This window comes from Mesoplodon mirus (assembly GCF_964341445.2).
Source record: "Mesoplodon mirus genome assembly, chromosome: 15".
NCBI classification, from domain to species: Eukaryota; Metazoa; Chordata; class Mammalia; order Artiodactyla; family Ziphiidae; genus Mesoplodon; species Mesoplodon mirus.
The window spans coordinates 15,269,665-15,289,401 of NC_138991.1; the positions used below are offsets into that span (position 1 = coordinate 15,269,665).

Sequence of the window (19,737 nt, forward strand, 5' to 3'; positions counted from 1 at the left end):
GTGCCCGAGAAGCTGGATCTCGCCAGCTCTTCTGATTATTCAGATGCAGCCAGCTGGGCAGATTACTCAGAGCAGCCTGAGCTGTTAAAATCTCCCATGATCTGTCCCCAGCCCTTCACCACGACTCCGCCTCCGCCCTCATCTCCTGACGCCACTCCTTCCCCCTTCCCTCACCTCCTCCAGGTCTCTCCTCAAATCTCATCTTGTCGGTGAAATGGTCCCATTCCATCCTTTTTAATACAGCAAAGCTTCTACTTTTGTTCTCCCTTTCCGGCCCACACTGTTTACTTTTCTCCACACACTTACTCCTATCCAACGTTAACAGAAGCGTGCTGGAACCGACACTGAGGGCTTACAAAAGCCTATGGCATTTTTAGGAACTTGGCTGGCTGGTTGTTAAGCAATGCCATCATTAAAAATTAAATTATACCAACTTCATTAAGTTAATGATATTAAAAACAAAGGTGAGGGGCTTCCCTGGTGGTGCAGTGGTTAAGAATCCGCCTGCCAGTGCAGGGGACACGGGTTCGAGCCTTGGTCCGGGAAGATCCCACATACCACAGAGCAACTAAGCCCGTGCACCGCAACTACTGAGCCCACGTGCCACAACTACCAAAGCCCGAGCACCTACAGCCCGTGCTCCACAACAAGAGAAGCCACCGCAATGAGAAGCCCACGCACTGCAACGAAGAGCAGCCCCCGCTCACTGCAACTAGAGAAAGCCCTCATGCAGCAACAAAGACCCAACACAGCCAAAAATAAATAAATAAATAAAAAATAAATGAATTTTAAAAAGATAAAAACAAAGGAGAAAAATGCTCAAACTCATCACTTTCTAATTTTTACTACCTTTTGCTATTATCTATGATCTTGAGAATCTTTACAGCTGTAGAAATATGGTACAAATATATAATATATAATGGCATGCTACTGTGCATTTCTTTTCAACTCTGCATTCAGTGACATCACACTGGTAGCTTGAAATCAGCCCTGGTAGGAGTATTTACACCACAGAAATAGGTAAGTATGATAAGTCAGGTTTTGACTTATTGTTCTGTTGATTGTCTAGACCAGCAGTTGGCCATGGGCCAAATCCAGCCCACCAACTCTTTCTGTAAATAAACTTTATTGCAACACAGCCAGGCCCACTCATTTCCATATCTGTGGCTGCTTTCACATCCCAAGAGCAGTTGAATAGTTGCAACTACATGGCCTGCAAAGTCTAACATATTTACTATCTTGCTCCTTACAGAAGAAATTTGCCGACCCCCGGTCTAGCCTGAAGAAAGTAATGGAGGAAATGTTAATAATGTAGATTAAATGTAAATATGTCCTGTCTACAGCTGCTACAGGCAGATCTCATTTTATTTCACTTTACTGCACTTCACAGATAGTGCGGTATTTACAAATTGAAGGTTTGTGGAAACCCTAGTTGAACAAGTCCATAGGCACCATTTTTTCAACAGCATTTGCTTGCTTCATGTCGCTGTGTCACATTTTGGTAATTTTCACAATATTTCAAACTTTTTCACTATTATACTTGTTATGGTGATCTGTGATCTTTGATGTTGCTACTACGACTTGCTGAAAGCTCAGATGATGATTAGTGGTTTTTAGCAATTAAGTATTTTTACATTAAGGTATGTACATTTTTTTAGACATAATGATATTATTGCACACTTAATAGACTACAGTATAGTGTAAACATAACTTTCATATGCACTGGGAAACCAGAAGATTCAGGTAACTCAGTGTATTGCAGTGGTCTGGAACCGAACCTGCCATATCTCTGAGGTATGCCTGTACACTGTAAATAGCAACGCACATGCAAAAATAGCTGAGCAAATATACTCCCGGTATTTGAAAACTGTGATCTAATACAGCGAGTAAGTCGATCAGGTCATTGAGAAATGAGTTGAATTCCAACATCTTTGTTCTTTCACTTTTTCACTTTCTTACATCAACATTCATGCTGGAACTACACTTGTTCATCAGTTATAACCATAGGTTGACTATGGATGCGAGAGTTAGGCAAAATTCAAGAAAAGTATACTGTAAGAATAAACTGGCTATACAGAATTCACAATAAAGAGTATTGTAGAATTTTATTAGATTTCTTTCAGTAAAATTTATGATAAACACACATTCACACACACACATATACACACTTTGTTTCAGAGAGTCCATTGTTAAACCTTTACAAGCACACACACTCTCCACTAGAATGTAAGTTCCTTGATGGTAGGAATTGTCTTTTTTTTATTCCAGCGCTTAGAACACACCTAACACATAGCAGATATACAGTCAACATGTGTGACATGAATGAACATATGAGCATAGTTGGGAACCTATGTTTCATGGGTTGACGGTCAGACCTTACGTTTCCAGCTCCAACATTATCCAGCTGTGTGGATAAATTATTTATTTCTTTGAACCCTGGCTTCTTTATTAAAAAAAAAAAAAAAAGACAGGGGAATCTTCCTACCTCACAGGGAGATGGTGACAATATATGTCTCTGCCTGGCACCTACTACGTTTCTCCACAGACAGGAGTTTCCTCCTCACCCTCCACCCCTGCCATCCACATACTCCTCGGAGACTCAGCCCTGCCACTGTCACACATTTCAGTGATGTCACAGTCCCTTCCCTGGGAGCCCCAGCACAATCATCCTGATGCCCAGCCTGAGCGCTGGCTGAGCTGAGAGAGGCAGGGGGCAGGCGGTGCCTGGTACCAGTCTTGCTCCGTCTGTCTCTGAGGCCTCACAGCTCCAGCATGAGTCCATCAGCAAAGAAGAGGCTCAAGAATAGAGTGGTTTCCAAGGTTGGATTTGGGACTAGACCCAGTGGGGGTCTCAACAAAGAGTCCAACCATGCCCAGGATGGGGCCTTCCAGACTGGGGGGAAGAGGGAGAGGTGAAGGGTGAAGGGAGGTCAGGAGAGTTAGAATGGGCTCCCTGTTTCCACCCCCAAACCAAGGTAACAAAACTCCCAGTCTAGGGTTGGTCACACCAAGCCCAGCCCAATGGAGAGGTATTATGGAGGCGTTCGGGGGGGTGGTTCCTACTGTGTTAGCATTCTCTCTCTCTCTCTCTCTCTCTCTCTCTCTCTCTCTCTCTCTCTCCCCCCGCCCCCTCTCTCTCTCTGTCAGAGGCAACATGAGGAACCACAGGACAAGATACAGCAGCCTGTCAGCAAAGTAATTGAGCGGAACCGACTTAAAGCGGTGAGGTGCCCCATTTTGGTGTCTGCTTAGGAGAGCCTGGGCCCCCATGCAGTGCTTCTCCTGGCTGCCAGGCCAAGTGACCCGGAAGGAGTCACCTGGCCCTGCCCTGAGCTGAGCTGAGCCAAAGTCCGGGTGGCAGGGTGGGACGCTATCCCAGGAAAGCTGAAGCTTCAGTTTTTCTGGCTCTTCACCCCTGGCAGGTGCTAAAAAACTTGTCGCTCTTGAAGCTGCTCAAGATCTCGAACCCTCGGACCCAAGAACTGCAGAACCTGGCCAAAAGGTGTTGGAATTCACTTTTCAGAGTTCCGAAGATCCTCAGGGTCTCCTCTGGGTGAGCATGGCCCGCCCATGGCCCCTATCATGGGCCCAACAGCCACCTTTACTAGGAACAGGCACTATGCTAAGGAATTTCGAAACCTGCCTATTGACTAGGCTCTGGGAGAAAGGTAGTTATTTATTAGCCTTATTTTACTGATGAGGAGCTGAGCCTCAAGAGATGTTGTAACTTGTCCCATTAACTGGACTGGTAAGTGGCAGAGCTAGGATTTGAAGCGGTTCCCAGCTGATATCAGAGCTGTTGTCATAACCCTGGTCATAATCATCCAACCACGGGACTAACCGCCACCTGGTTAGTGTGGCGAGAGGGGCCACCCCTTCTGCCTCTCCCAAGTCAACACCACGCAGAGATTCACCTGCAAACTAGTCATTCTGCTGAGGCTCAGTTTCCTCACAAGTCACATCAGGATGCTAAGAAAGCTGACATGAGGCACCCGCTAAGGGCCAGGTACCATACAAAGCATTTTCTCACTTAGTTTATTCTTCACAAAAATCCTATTAGGTAGAAGGAATTACCCCGGTTTTACAGATGAGGAAACTAAGGCTCTGACAGGTTACGTTTCTTGCCCCAAATCACACAGATGGTTAAGAGGCAGAAGCCAATTTGAACCCCAGTTTGTCTCCAAAGCCTGTGCTCTCCAAGCCGCTCCGCCACTTCCCTGCCTCCTGCTTTGCAGGACTGTTGTGAGGGTCCTGGGCCTGACACCCAGTGGGCACCCAGTCAGCGGTGGCCATTATTATCCTCAGTATGGTCATTATCCTGAGCCTGAGGCCTCTCTCTCTCCACACACACTCAGCTAGGACAGGGGCTGCCACATTGCAGGGGACTCAGTCTACGACAGACACCCCTGGGGAAAGTCTCCTAACCCCTCTAGTTAACTCCACCCCTCTGGCTCCTCCCTCTGAGTTGGCGTCCTCCATGCAGGCGCTCAGGAAACACTGAGCCAGAAGGGTCAGGATCATCTAGTCCCAGAGATTTCCAACCCTTTTTAAAGCAGCAGAGCCTCTCTTCAAATTTCTGTCCCCAAGCCCCAACTGTGTCGTTGGAGGGAAGCTATCCTGCCCCTCACCCTGCCCCTCCAGGGGTGGGGGGTGGTCATTTGAGATACTTTCTAAGATTTCTTGGAACACAGTTTGAAAAAAAAAAAAACAAAAAACAGAAAACAAAACACTGGACCAGTCCGCTCCATCAGTTGAAATCCAAAGAGGCAGAACCCTAACCTAGTGGCCGACGCAGGCAATATATATTTCTAGGTGTCCTAACTACCAGCCTTTGCCTCAGGCCTTTCCAACCTCTCACGTCCCTTCTGCCAGTACTTATCACCACATCCCCTGCCCCCAGGAACAAGACCTCTGAGTGGTAGAGAAGTTTCTTTTCAGGCTCTCTCTAGCTTTCCTGACAGGTTCCCTGAACTGACTGCAGAACAGCTGTCTCGGGGCTAGCTGGAGGACCAGGGCCTGGGTCTTGCTCTGCTGACTGCCGTTCCTCTCCCTGCCAGGCACGAAGATGTCTGGGATACAGTAGAACAAAATAACAAAGATCTTCAGGAGGCTGGGTGTCCCAACAAGAAACTGGACTCCAAGAAATTAGAGCCCCTGAGGGAGCCTGAGGACCCGGAGCAGTCAAGGCCCAAGGCGGCACTGCGGGAGGTCCCCGTGACGTCAAAGGGTCGCGGCCTGCCCACCGGCCCTGGAGCCCAGGAGAGGCAATCACCCACTGCGGACCCCAGGGTTGTCTTCCTGAAGACCCACCAGTACAGACCTCCCATGGAGGACATGAAGCAGCTGGACACAGCAGACCAGCGGATCTGGTTTGAGGGGCTGCCCACACGAGTCCACCTCCCAGGGCGCCGGGTGATGTGCAGATCATCTCCCCTGCGCTGGGTCAAGCGCTGCTGCACCCGCCTCTGCTCGGCGTCACTTGAGCTGCCAATGGTCCGTCCATACAAGATGTGACAAATGCCACTGCCAGGCTAGGGTGAGACACAAGCCCCAAGCCAGGCCCTGAGCTGGGCCCAGAGTCTTGGGGGCTGTGGCTGGCAGTGCTGGGAGGCCCTACCTTCATGCCCAGAGAGGGAAGCCCAGAGAGGCGGAAGCCATTGACCAAGTCCACACAGCAGGGCAGTGGCCAGGCTGGGTCCTCTCAGGACCCAGGTAGGGGCTCTGGGGAAGTAGGGCACTGGGAGTGTGGTTCTGAGGTGGGTCATCCACTGCCTGGAGGCCTCAGGATGGGCCATCTGCTATGGCTCATAATCTCACAGAAGTCTGAGTAAGTGAGTTTAGGGGTTTCCAAATGTGGGGCTAAGGGGGGGGCGTGGTCAAGTAAGGCTCTTCTGCATCTCATCCCCTCTTAGATAAACTCTCCATTTGTTTTATTTATTCGTGCCTCAAATAAGACCTACTCTGAACAAAAGTTCCCTAGCAAAAGAAAAAGTAGAAACACTCCAGCCCCTCCACTGAGGTCCCAAGAAAGGAAGGAGGTGGTGGGCCTGGGGGTCCAGCTGAATGGGAAGCTGCCCCTTCAGCAAACCGGGCATCTCCAATCGGCCAGACACCGCAGCGCCCTGGTCCCTGAGCCCTCTCCCTGGACGCCAGCGCCCTCTGGGGGCGGTCTTAGCTCCTAACTGACGCTGAGGTCTCTGCTCGCAGGTGCGACCTTGGATGGGAGCCAGAGGTGTGCGGAGAGGGCGGAGATCGCGCAACCATCTGAACGGGAGGGGTGGGCGGAAAAATTCGCGAGTCTACAAATAAAATCTCCCATATGGCGCGGAAGAATACTGCCGCTGGCTCTGCCTCTTTATCTGGGGCTGGAAAGGATGGAGGAAAGAGGCCCTCCACGGAGATAAGGTGGGGCAGGGGGGAGAGTGTGAATCACTTCAGGTTAATTCTACTCCGTCCCTACAGTCAGTGCAGAAGCAGTAACAAAGAAGCAAGCGGGCTGCTCCCCTCCCCCGCCTCTGCAAGCTGGCCTCCTGAGCGGTGCTCTCCATGAAGTCATAGAAGGGGGGCGTTGGTTGTGCGCTTCCTGGGTGCCAGGTGCCTCACAATGGCCCTGCAGGCCAAGGAGAGGAGGAAACCACCGCGGCGCCGAGAAGCTAAGGTCTTGCGCAGGCTCACGCCGCTGGGACGTGGCACAGCAAGAACTCTAATTTAGGTCTCCTGGCTGCTCCCCGTTCCATTTCCCGAAGAAGGGGAAAAGATGCAACGCAGCATCCAGCCCGTCACGCACGTGCATTGCGCCGTGATTATCACGGCTCCGGGTGTCAATAAATGCCAACCGGAAATGTGAAATATGCCCCGCCTGGGTCACGGAAAGCACCGAGTCAGGCGGGGAACTGGTACTTCGTCCTACTGCTCCCGTGGGACACAGCGCGTCCATCCTCCAACCCCAAGTCCGGTCGGGGTCACCCTCTGTCGATAGGAGCCACAGAGCCCTGAATATGCAGTTGGGGAGAGGAAAACAGAGGGGGCCCAGGCTTTCTCTGGACAAAGACTATGATCCTGATCCTCCGTATTCCCCTGGAGACAGGCTGTGTGCAGCGGGCGCCCTCGGGAGAGCAGCAGAGCCATCGAGGGGCGCAGAGCCCTCCACCCTCACTCCCAGGGAGCCAGGGCACTGATGGAGATCCTCAGATTGGGAGGGCGAGAGAAGGATGGGAAAGGCTCCCGCTAAACCGGCCGGCTCGCACCCCTCCTCTCCAATGGGGCTCAGCACCCTGACTGTGCATCCGCCAAGCGGCCGCCAGCGGAAACCGGGCCGGGAGAACAGCCTGAGCGGGGCCTGGCGCTGGACCGCTCTGCACCGCGCAGCTCAGCCTCGGAACGGCGACCTAACGCCCTCGCAGCGCGCTCCCTACCTGCGGCCACCCAGGCGCGGCGCTCCCGTCCCGAGCACCTCGCCCCGCCCCCTCCGCGCAACCTCCACTCCCGTAACCTTCACTTCAAGCTGTCTTCCCGCTAAGCTTACAATCCAGCCCATTTCCTGGGTCGTCTCCATTTCAGTTCCCTTGCTGGGCATCATCAATCACATCAACCTTCTATTCGATCTTTCCTCCCAAGCACCTTCCGTTCCATCAACCCTCAAGTAAACTTCTGTCCAGCGTGCTCTATCAGCGGGCGATTAGGGTAGCACGCTCCCAAACAAAAAACCAAACCCTGTGTGTGTGTGGTGGGGAGGGGGGGGGCATGCACTAGTCTTCATGGGAACCTTCCCCGGGGAGCCCCAAGTGGGGGCCCGAATGGCCTGAGCCTAGGCGAGATTGGCAACTTTTGCTTTGCCCAATTGGAAGCCAGAGCTGGGCCCCAGCTGCCCATGGGCAATGCCATCAAGTGAGCAGACAGAAGCCTGTGTGCCTAGGCTGGAACCCAGCGTGGCCCGGGTGCCGCTGGGGAAGCAAGGATGTGAATGATTCCCAGCAGTGCACTCCTTCCAGCCTTATCCCTTCCACCTCCTGGCATTTAGGCTCAGGCAACCTGCCTCCCATAATCCCAGAACTAGGGTCTCCCCACTACCATCCTCCCATTGTTTAACCACTTCAACCTGAGGCCCCTCTTCAGGGCTCAGTCAGATCCTGATTTGGGCAGGATGCTGCAACCCATAATCTCAGGGATAAGAGACCGCAGGAGAAATGGCTCCCTAACAGTTAACTGGGGAAAATTTTTAATGTTTGAATTTTAACAAGTCACACGACCTCTCGGAGCCTATTCCATCTGTTTCTTAAAAGAGGGATACTAATAGCCATTCCAGAGGGCTTTGGGCAAATCAGGCTTGATGTAGTTGAAACCAGTTTGTGGGACGTTGAACGTTCGGCCTTTTTTCCAGGCCTCCTTGCTGTAATAAAGCCAGTACTGGCACTGTTTCTCACTTACGAGCAGCTGCCTAACTGCCCACCTTTAGGGAACTAGCTGCTTGTTTAAAAAGCCAATCTTTTTTTTTTTTTTTTCTTTTGCGGTACGCGGGCTTCTCACTGTTGTGGCCTCTCCTGTTGTGGAGCACAGGCTCCGGACGCACAGGCTCAGCGGCCATGGCTCATGGGCCCAGCCGCTCCACGGCATGTGGGATCTTCCCGGACCGGGGCACGAACCCGTGTCCCCCTGCATCGGCAGGCGGACTCTCAACCACTGCGCCACCAGGGAAGCCCTAAAAAGCCAATCTTATGTTCACATTCACAAAATAGCATCTGGATCCCAGAGACTGTCCCTCTCCCAATCTGGGCCATGTACCACTTAAACATGATTGGTATATGAATGGGGATGAGGTTGCTGAGGCAGACAGGCCTAGCTTCTTATCAGCTGTTTGATGCTGGGGAAAGCTGTTTACTCCTAAGCCTCAGTTTCATTGTCTGCAAAATAGGGAAAACGGTGGTGCCTATCTCATTGGATTAAGTTAGAAACATAAATCACTTTACAGTGCATGGCACATAGGAGCTCAATACTTGGTGGCTGTACCTAGGTCATGGGCAAGCCTGTCCCCCACCTAACAGTTGAGGCTTTGAAGAAAGATATCTCCTCTGTAAAATGGGAAGAGGGCAGTGGTCCCATAATTCTAACTGCTGAGATTCATGGATCACTTTCCTATAGGTCAGGCACAGCACTAAATGCTTTATATTATGACATCTCACTGAATCCTCACAAAAACTCAGGGAACTTCAACCCAGGGAAGGTTAAGTAGCTTATCCAAGGTCTCACAGCTGGTAATGGGACTCCAAGACTTAACCTCGCACTCCACTGCAGCTCTCTAAAGCCCCTAGAATTCTCCCTGGCTTGGCCGGGTAGGCAGGTCAGGGATTAAAACTCCCAGCTCCCTCTACTCCCCTTGTTTCAATGTTGTTCCACCATCCTTTGCTACTTTCCTACAGAAAACCTCAAGCATGCAGTAGCTCTTAATTCCCTCTCCACAAAGAACCTCTCTTGTGCCCGGAACTGGCCTCTCCTCCCCCTGCCCCTGAGGCTGTAGTCCCTGGGCTACAGGCTGACTGCCCCCCGGGAATGCGAGAGGGAAGCTACCCTGATCTGGGAGTTGCTGAAGAGAGTCTAAGACTCTGCTTCCAGGGGAACCTACTGTTTGAGCTGTGCCTCACATAAGACTCACGGGGACCTGGAGCTTCCCGCCTCACTGGTGCCTGCTGGCTGCCATTCTGGCCCCCATTTGGCTCTGATCTGGACAGGCTTGCCTAGAACTAGGGGTTAGAGGCACCCTCTGAGCTAGACATCCCTTTCTCCTTTCCCGTTCTTCTTGCGGGTTATAAACTATTCTGAGTACCAGCTATGCACTAGTCTCCCACTTGTCTCTCCAAATGGTACTGGATGGGATGGGGCGGGGCGGGGCGGGGGGGGGGGTGGCTCTAGACGTCAGACCCCTAGAAAGTGAAGAGCTACACCAACTCAGTGGTAGGGTGGCGGTAACTTTCTGATCTAGGTACTTTCCTTTATCCTTTGGAAATAAAAATATTTCCAACATTCCTATGTTCACTTGGAAATCTGTGGCCATATTTAATGCACTGCCTATCAGTTTTTCTTGGAAAGCAAGTAATAGTTATAAAGCTTTTTACATCCTTAGTATTTAAAACAATACAGTAGGATGAGAGAGTATGATTATAAGGTGCAGATTGTTTAACCACTAAGAACTTAAACATCTTTAACTATTAATCTCTTCAGAATGAGTTTATTAATGTCACTACCGGAACCCAACTCCTGGCTCTGCCAGCTCCTAACATTAACCTTGGGCAAGTTCCTTAGAGTTTCCTCATCTGTAAGATACAGATGATGCTATTTCCTGCTTCAGAGGGTTGTTGTGAAGATTAAGTGAGCAAGGAGATGTACAGCACTTAGTCTACTGCTGGACATCTCTTTATGAAGCACTCAGTGGATATTATTTATTACTTCCATTGCCCAGTCCTCTCTGGAACTTGCCTCTAGACTAGACACTGCTTTGTCACTTTAGAATTCATAAAAATCTCAGGAAACTCACATACTTTTGACCCCCAACTGTCATTCAGCTTAGTCATGATAGTATCAAAAAACAAAAAAACCCCACCTTGGCTCCCCTGACCTTTGGCAGTTTTCATAAATCCAACTGACACTCAAGGGGCAGAGATCTGTCATCGAAGATGTGCAGGACAGCACCAGCCTTTATGGGAAACTCCCAAAGAGGTATGCCAACACAGCTGGAGCTACCACCACCAGAGCTGGCCACGGGAGCCTGTGGCCACGGGAGCCTGTGGCCACATGATGTGAGTGCTCTGAGGCTTGCCTCAAAATAAAGTCAGTCACCTGCCTTTAGAGTCTGGGGTGTCTGGGGGGAAATCCATCCACCCAGGGGAAGCCATTTCAGCTGGTCATACCTCCTGGACCCCGCAGCCAGGATTAGAATCCCATTAACAACCTGCTTCCTCCCAGCTTGGCTCACCCAAGCATTCTCCCAGCCTCTGCCCAGGCATGTTCACTCTTAAACCTTCATCCTGTTGGCCTCAACTTCCTATTCTGCAGGGCTAGGAGCCAGGAGGCTAGAAAGGCTTCCTGGGGAGATGGCAAAAGTCCCCAACTGGGTAGCCCTAACACTGAAAGCTGAACACTGACAGCTCTCTCAGGGAGGCTCTGGAGGACCCAAAGGGGAGCACCAACGGTTTCCAGGCAGAAATGGGTCTAGACCAGTGCATTCCACTGGGCATGTTCAGAAGTCACTGGCAAACGGGAAAGGTACCGAGTCATGGCAGTTCGCCCAAGGCGTGGCGGAGAAGGCTGCAGGCGGGGGTGGGACACAGGTGTCCCCGGCACTTAGTGTTTTAACCAGTTGGAGGAATACTCGGGTTCAGGAATAAAAGAAGGTGGCCTAATCCTTCTTTACAGCTCCTGGCTCTAAAGAATGTCTGGCTATGCTGATCTCTCCCAGTCCCGAGCACAGCATTACAAAATAAGCACAGGCAGAGCCGTGGAAAACACTGTATTTATGTACACAGGAAGGGCAGCTGTAAGCCCCTCACAGAGGCCACTCCACCCCAAAGAAAAATCTGAGTAGCAAATTCCTATCTCCCTCGGCACTATCAAGTGTACCTCAAGCTGGAAGGCTGGGCTTCCTGTGTCTGGGCGCCCACTGTACCCTTCCCACTGTGTAATTCCAAACAAGGCAGGAAAAGGGAAATATTGCCAAAACGGAGGTCGTGGGAGCTGGGATGCCCAGTCATTCCTAGAGAACAGGCAGTGACTCTAGTTCGAGGGTTAGATGGGGAGCGACGCTAAGATTCTTCTCTGGGTCCTACGGCCTGCTATGTTGAAAGCTGGCAGCAGGGTGGAGACCCAGTAGAGAGAACCGGAAGAAAGTCAGTCACGGGTTCATTGTTGTACACACACATGTGTGCAGCAGGACACAGGTTGTGCGTTTTCTTTCTGCTTGATGCCTCCACCTGCCATCCTCTCCCTGACAGCAGCCTGCTACTTTGCGCCTACGTCTCTTTCTGTGGCTCTGGATCCAGAAACCAAGTGTTGCTCCAGACAGAATAGCTGCAGTTCAGCGGCATGGCAAAACTAACAGCTGGCCCAGGGAGGTAAGACAGATGGCTAGAAGAGTGGTTCGCTGTGATCAGATATCCTTTTTTTTTTTCCTTTTTAAAATAACAGGCTGGTGACAGGTATGGTGGCTCAAGAGTGACATGGTTCTGATTCTGTTATTACCCTGAAAGAGGTCCCCCTTGCCGACTTCCCAGATACCAAGGCTTCAGTGGACAGAGGCTGTTCTTGCAGCTGTGATCCTGCCTGCTACCTGCCTTCTTGACGGGGCCTCACTCTCTCTCCCACACCAACAGAGACTTCACATTTCCCGGGTTCCTCTCAGGCCTGGGCTGGACCTCATCTGGACAGTCGGAGCAGCCCAAGGTGTCAAGTGCCCAGCTGGGTGTCCAAAGGACCCGACTCTAGACACTGGACTTCGGGGCTGAGTTGAGGGGGATCTCCTTGAGCTCCGACCGCATGCACAGGTACTCCCCGATGACAGCCATGAGTGCAATGCACACGACCTGGACCAGCCACCAGGTCAGCGCCGAGGGGAAACGGGAGCTGTAGAACCAGCAGCCCAGGAGGTGAAAGAAATGGACAGTGACAGTGAAATCCAGACACTGCTTCCCTCGCCGGATGAAGTACAGCAAGCCCAGGGCACTGTGGGGAGAGGACAGCAGTGAGTTGTCACTGGGTTGTCCTGGCCTTAGATTAGGTTATTTGGGGGAGCAGGGACAATTAGGATGACAGCATAGTGGTCAGAAGCAAGCGAGAGAAGTGGGAGGCAGGGGTTACATTATCAGATGCCCAGAGGAACCTGGCAGGTAATGCTGAGAGTGGATCAGGCTGGGGAGAAGAAAAAAGTACGAGCTTGATGATCAATGCAGCTGCCACTCAAAGGGATCCCAGAGATTGGCGGGGACTGGGGCAGCATGAAGCATACATGTTTCATCTAAAGTGGGGCCTGCAGCTAGGCAAGTCACCATGCTAGAATGCTGGCCTGGAATCAATCGATCATCCCATTTTTTAAGAGAAGCCAGAAATCTGTATTTTTAATGTAAAATATCCTGATTTTCAACTAAGTGAAAAAAGTCTTAAACACCCTGCATGGGTTGACAACTGTGTAAGCCAAACAGAACATATCTGGGAGCCAAATTCAGGTCAAAGTCACCCCACCAGCTTTCAACCTGCAGTGTAAGGTCAAGAACAGTAATGTGAAAGGCATCGTTCTAAGCACCTCTTGTGAATTTACTCATGTAACCCTTACCACTATGAGGTGGGTAATATTATTAGCCTGATTTTACTGATGAGGAAACTGGGGCTTAGACAGATTAACTTGTCCACAGTCACTAGACTAGTGGTAAAGCTGAGAGTCAAAGCCAAGTGAGTCGGCTTCCAGAGCCTAAGCTCTTAATCACTTCCCTAAACCACCTCTCAGTCAAAGCCCTCAGGGTACAGATGAGGACCCAAGGCCTAGAGAGAAGGGAAGGAACTTGGCCAATGGCACATGGGCCAAGAATAGACTGACTCCCCGTCCAATCCTTTCCTCATCTGATTCCACATCAGGGAAGTGATCTGAGATGAAAGCTGTCCCAAGGCAGCATGCACAGAGTGACATAAGAGCTTTCCAGCTAAATCAAAACAGCAATCAAAGAAACCCTATAGTGGAGCCAGTCCCAGAACTGGCCTCTGCCACCCATTTTAGTCCACCACTGCCCAGGAACAAGTGCCAGCCTGTTTCATGTCCGAATTTAGTAAGTTAGTTCCAGTGCTAAGACCCCAAAAGCTGGATAGCAAAACTGGTGATACTCACCAGGTGAGGGCGTTGAGGACGAAGGACATCGTGGAGAGCCGGCCTGGAGGGGTGGAAAAGCCCAGGATCTGAGGGGGAATCACAAATGGAAATATGCTGGAGAAGTGACCTGGCAGAGCCCCAGGCTCCAGGACCCCAGCAGCCCCGCTCAGGAACAAACATCATTCCAGGACCACAGAAGCCAATAGGCCTCTTCATCTGTATGGCAGCCTACTTCCACCAAGCTGCTTTTACAGACATCCACCACTGTATCCCATCTGACCCCTCACAGCAGCCGGGAAGGGATCATTATCCTCATTTTACAAAGGAGGAATAAAAATTCAAAGAAGTTAAGTCACTTGCCCAAAGTGACAGGGTAAATAAACAGCAAAAGAGTGAGATCGGGGTTCAGCAAGGCTCCTAAGAAGGTACAGTATACTAGGCACCTGGTGGGTGAGTGACCTCCACCACTGTCCATGTGGTACTATCCAATACCAAACATCTGCACACTTTCGGCTTTCAAAGGCCTTGACATTCGTTATCTCATATTATCCTCACAACAACCTCATAAAGTTGTTATTGTTACCCCTTTTTGGATAATAACTTGCTTATTATTACCTCTTTTTGGATAATAACTTGCCCAAGGGCTACATAGAGAATAAGCAGGAGGAAAGATTCCATCCCAGATCTCCTGGCTCCAAGAACTGTGCTTATTACCATATACCACAGCTGCCTCTCTGAAGCAAGACACCTCTCCACCCTCCCATTACACTTTATAAGGCACTTTCTTACTCCTAGGCCCCTCTGGCCCTCATAACATTTTGCGGAGGATTATTCTATTCCAGAAGAGAAAACAGGCTCAGAAAGATAAAGCAACTTGCCTCAAATCCCACAGCTGGTATGTTTCAGCCTACACTGGACACTAAGCATTTCTGAATCCAAAGCCAGGCTCTTTGTACTGCAGTCCACCACCTCTATGCCAGCGGTCTCATGATTTTGCAGACAAGAAAACTGGGGTTCAGAGAGATGACAACACTCGCCCCAGGTCACACAGCTCGTACATGGAACTTAGAGACCTGACTCCAAAGTCCAGGGAGTTCCCATTATACTCCGTGAATGCTCTTTTATCCATCCCCCCGTCCCCAATTTGGCACCCGAGAATCTGGGGCTCAGAGAAGTGAAGTCACTTTTTCAGTGTCAGAAAGGAGATGTATCAGGTTGCCTGGAACGCAGGCCGCTTCCTTTGTACTAATCTGCCTCCCTGTCATTCCATTTTATGGATAAGGCAGCCGAGGCTCAGAAAGGTGATATCCTTTTCCCAGGGCCACAAAGCGAGAAGGTGGCCCAGCCAGGTCTAGAGCCCAGTAGTGTCAGACCACCCGGTGAGGCCGAGACGCCGCCCGCGCCGGCCCGGGGACCATACCTCGGCGTCGAACATCTGGTCCAGCGAGGGGCTGCTGCGCACCAGACCGTCCACCAGCGCCAGCCACAGGCCCAGCGAGCCGTAATACACGGTCTGCATGAGGACGATCTGCGACAGGATCAGCAACGGGTCCCACACGTAGCTGCGGAACTGGCCCGCCATGCCGGCCCGCGGGGCCCGGCCGCCGCCCGGGCCTGGGTCAGCGCCACCGCCGCGCCATGGGCCCCGGGCCGCCCCGGCACCTGGAGGACACACGCCGGGCCTCAGCCCGCCGGCCGTCACCATGGCAACGTCGCCCCGTCCGGGAGGAGGGACTGGGAATGAGGGGGCGAGCCCATTCCGGGAGTGGGGGGGAGGCCGGGGCGGACAGACCCATTCCCGGAGTGAGGGGAAATCCTGCCCGTTCCAGCAGCTGCTCGGGCCCCGCTCGTACTCGAGTTCCTGTGGGGTTCACTCACCGGGTGACAGACTCGAGGATCGAAGCTTCCGAGCGCAGCCCAGCCTCACCGACTGGCCCCCGAAACGGTGCTGACAGGCAGGACCATGGAGAAGAGGCCCTACCGGCCTAGAGAGGCAAAGCTCCAGCTGCTGCTGCGACTGTAGCGGCTGCGTAGGAAGGAAGCGTTTCCGGGGACAGCGGTGGAGGGGAGGGGCTGATATTGCGCAGGCGTAGCGGGTGCAGTCTTCGGCTGAACCACCTAAATGAGGGTTGGAAGCCCGGAAGCGAAGTGTGCACATGCGCAGAAGAAAGAATGAAGGCGAACGGAAGTGGGGCTCCAGAACGGTAGAGCTAGCGTGCCCTCTAGAGGGAAATCTTGAAGAAAAGGAGGACGGCTAGGGTAGAAGATAGAGGAGTGGTTAAGGGCGAGGGAAAGATGTTTGGGAATTAAGGACGTGATAACGTCGACTCTGTTTTCAGCCTAGATTCCCAACGTTTTCTTTCTCCTAGCTAAATCCTGGGATAACTTGAAATGAACTTGCCAGCAATTCCACACATGATTTTGCCACCGTTTCCGGGTTACAGATGGAATATACTGTCTCAAAGACATAGAATTAGTGGCAGTCAGAATTAGACTTCAAGTGTTTCCAATACCACAGCACTGATTTCGTGCCCTACTGAGTGCCAGGAAAATTTGCACACGTTCGAATGAGACAGCCCCTGCCCTCAGACATAACCTAACTGTATTAGAAGGCAGAGTAGTGGGTGTTTTATAATGTGGATATCCATTTATATTTATATATCTATATATATTTAAAATGGGGGGAAAAAGCCCAGGTTCTGAAGTCATACCTGGAAGCAGATCCCGATGCTGCCTGCCGCCATAGCTCTTTCTCTCTGCCTTCTCTTCTGAGTCCAAATAGTGTGGACAGTCAGTAAATATGTGCTGAATGAGTCAAGAATAGAGAAAGGGCAACCGCAAATTGATGAGTCATTTCACTCCTGACTCAGCCGACCAAAACCCATTGATTTCCTTGATCCTAGGTTCCCCTTCTCCGGAATGGAAAGAAGGGAAGTAACTGGTTCCAGGAAGAGTCCAGGTTTTCTAGCCTGCTCTACTAGCTGTGTGCTTAGCAAGCCACTTTCTTCTTTAAACCTCAGCTTCCCTGTTTATGAAGTGAGGAGTTAGACAATATTAATGTTTTCCATCATTTAATGTACCCTCCACTAATTATTTTCCCATTAAAAAAAGCTTATCAAAGACCTATGTAACTTGCCAGTCAGAACTTCTGAACAGCATGTGTTAACCATGTTATCACCTTGAGTTGTTACAATTCCAGACAAAGGTAAAGAAACCTGAGACGCTATCAAGAGTAAGTGTGTGATTTCCCTTATCATTTGGAAATATTGTAAACAGTTCACTTGGACTCCAGCTTGGAAGTCATTAAGGCTCAAAGATTTCTGAGGTGATTTCCAGTTCAACTGTTCTTTTGGCACCTCATTTCAGCTCACCAAATCTCCCTGGTGTATTAATGACTCACATGATCTAGTGCTTCTGAGAAAACATCTTCTGTTTATTAAGTATCTATGTGATCTTGTTTCATCCTCATAATCAGAGAAGGTATGGGAACTCCCTGGCAGTCCAATGGTTAGGACTCTGCACTCTCACTGCCGAGGGCCTGGGTTCGATCCCTGGTCGGGGAACTAAGATCCCACAACGGCCAAAATCATCATCATCATCATCAGAGAAGATAGATATTATCCCCTACTTTAAAGGTGAGGAAAGTGAGGCTCTGAGAGTGGGGCGTGACTCTACCTAGGTCAGAGAGCTCATAGGAAGCTGAGCTGGGATTCAAACCCAGGACACCCGACTCCAAACACCAAGATACCATTCCAGAATTTTAAAAAAGAAAAAAGAAAGAAAGGAAGAAGACAGTGAAATATGTGTGGGATAGTGGGAAGGGGGAAAGGAGCAGTGAATTCCTAGGCTTAAGTTGTTCAGGGTGAGGGATTAAGGAGAGGTTGGAAGAGAGGCTCAGGAAAAGTGCTTGAGAGGTTCAACTTAGTTTCGGCAGGCAGCTTCCTCTTTTTTCCAGGTGCTAGATGGTGTGTCTCTTCCTGAGTTGGGCCCCCTCAAGTCACATCTGGGCCTTCTCCACCCCATCTCCTCCCACAGAAGGAAGACGTTCCCTCCCCTTTCTCCTGAAATGGAAAATGCAGGTAGCCCTGAGGCTTTGGGACTGGTGGATAGCTGGTGTCTGAGTCATCCCTGAATCCTGGAGCTCGGCTTTGGGAAACCCCCATGGGCTTGCCAGACAGCAGTTTCCTATTCCCTGTAGAATTTCAGCTCTTGAATTCCTACCTTTCCAAACCCCGGAAATGGGCAGTGTCCCAAGTCTTAATTTGGCTACAAGAAGGAAACTAAGCTGAGGAAAACCACGGTAATACTCTTGGCCGGTCTTCGTGACCCATTTTGAGAATTTGACTACAGGTGGCCTGGAAAAGGAAAATGAGCTTTGGGTTCAGACCACAAAGCCTGTGCTAGGGCCCCGCCGACTTGCCATGTGACCTTGGGCAAGTCCCACGCTGGATCTTAGTATCCCAAACTATAAAATCAAAGAGGTTCGTTGGACTCCAACTTCCAAATGCAGTCCATGGCCCTGAGCCATCTGAGTCACCTGAGGAACATATACAGTCAGATTCCCAAGCCTTGCTGCAAACCGAAATCTGAATCTCCAGAAGCAGAGTACAGAAATCTGTAAAGAGCTCCCCAAGTGATTCAGAGGAACATCCGCATTTGATAATTACAGAACAAGATGATCTGTAATTGACCTCAAACTAACTCTCCTGCTAACAGAAAATTGTGCTGTGACCTTGCCATGTCCAAGGCTCTCTTTGGGCCTCAGGGTTTTCTTCCCCTGTCTGTAATATGAGTGGGTTGGACTAAAATATCTGATCTCCAAGGGCCTTTCCCACGCTGCCAAGTTTGTAGTTTTCAAACTTATGAATGAAATTTTAAACTTTGTGTCAGAGGCAGAGTGACAAAAAGCCACAAGCTGGGACAAACTGTCCTCTGGGCGCAGAGGAAGAGACTGCCTCTGGTCACTTGGTCATTGACGTCACTCTCACACTGGGCTCCCACTGTGAGCACATAAAGACAACTCCTGCTGGGGTCACGTTCTAGATCCACCCCCGTAAATCCCTTGGGAAATGCCCTCTTAGAGGTCTATGGACTTTGGAACCCTTCTTGTCTTTGAACACTGGCTCTACTATTGTCTTTACTGGGTGACCTTAGGGAAGTTACTTTATCTCTCTGAGTCTCAGTTTCCTCCTCTATGAAATGGGGGTCAGAATATTACCCATGTCCTGGGCTTTCCTGAGAATCAAATGTGTGTTGGGAATTGTCCCACTGCCGGATATGTAGTCAGTGTTATGTAAACATTAGCAATATTAATTACTGTTATTATTTCTTCCCTTGGAATGTGGGAGTGGTAATAGCTGTTCTCTCAGATTTATGGCAAGGATCTAAGTAGATAACAGACAGAGTGAGCTCCTACTACCTGGCACATAATAGGAGCTCAGTAAATGTGGTACCTTCTCTTCCTAATCCCATCCCACCCCTGAGTTCTCCAACACTCCCCCCCTCCCCACTTCTCCCTTCTTCCTCCCCAAGGCTGCCCTACAACCTTCGCTCCGTGATCTTTTTCAGGGAAGGTTTGCAGGAAAACACTTAAGGGAGACACGTGTCTCAGCTTATGCAACTCTGTGCTTACATTTTTTGGAAACTCCACGTGGGAGGCTAGCATTTGGCTGCCTGTCCTCTGCATTGGTGATCATCCTGGGCTCTGGCCAGTGAGTCACTCTCTTAGAAGGGAAACCAGACAGAGTTCATTCATTGCCTGCTTGTTTTTTCCTCTGAACTGAGAACCCTTGTTTACCTCCACTGCTTTAAGGGCTGCGTGTGCCTCTGTTTCCGGGGAAGGATATTTGCTGAGCACCTACTGTGTGCCAGACACATATTATCTCATTGAATCT

The 19,737-nt window shown here is 50.5% G+C and overlaps 2 protein-coding genes across 4 annotated transcripts in view; one reads left to right on the plus strand and one right to left on the minus strand.

Moving 5' to 3' along the window:
* SYS1 (SYS1 golgi trafficking protein) overlaps positions 1–16,631 on the minus strand; it is a 27,746-nt gene extending 11,115 nt beyond the window's left edge. The window contains exons 1-5 of one of the 3 annotated variants that reach the window (XM_082644147.1): positions 16,555–16,609; positions 15,722–15,869; positions 15,264–15,505; positions 13,862–13,929; positions 11,487–12,708 (exon numbers count right to left, since the gene is read on the minus strand). In XM_082644147.1, the coding sequence (XP_082500273.1) occupies positions 12,468–12,708; positions 13,862–13,929; positions 15,264–15,505; positions 15,722–15,869; positions 16,555–16,587 (732 nt within the window). In that variant the 5' untranslated portion in view covers positions 16,588–16,609 and the 3' untranslated portion in view covers positions 11,487–12,467. Of the gene's footprint in view, positions 1–11,486; positions 12,709–13,861; positions 13,930–15,263; positions 15,526–15,721; positions 15,870–16,554 lie in introns of those variants that run through there. The other 2 variants (XM_082644148.1, XM_082644149.1) reach the window with 2 other exon arrangements.
* TP53TG5 (TP53 target 5) lies at positions 2,120–10,586 on the plus strand. The gene is made up of 4 exons (XM_082645765.1): positions 2,120–3,222; positions 3,423–3,553; positions 4,236–4,278; positions 5,002–10,586. The coding sequence occupies exons 1-4, from the start codon at positions 3,022–3,024 to the stop codon at positions 5,512–5,514; spliced, it is 888 nt and encodes a 295-aa protein (XP_082501891.1). The 5' UTR covers positions 2,120–3,021; the 3' UTR covers positions 5,515–10,586.
* Positions 16,632–19,737: the final 3,106 nt, after the last annotated feature.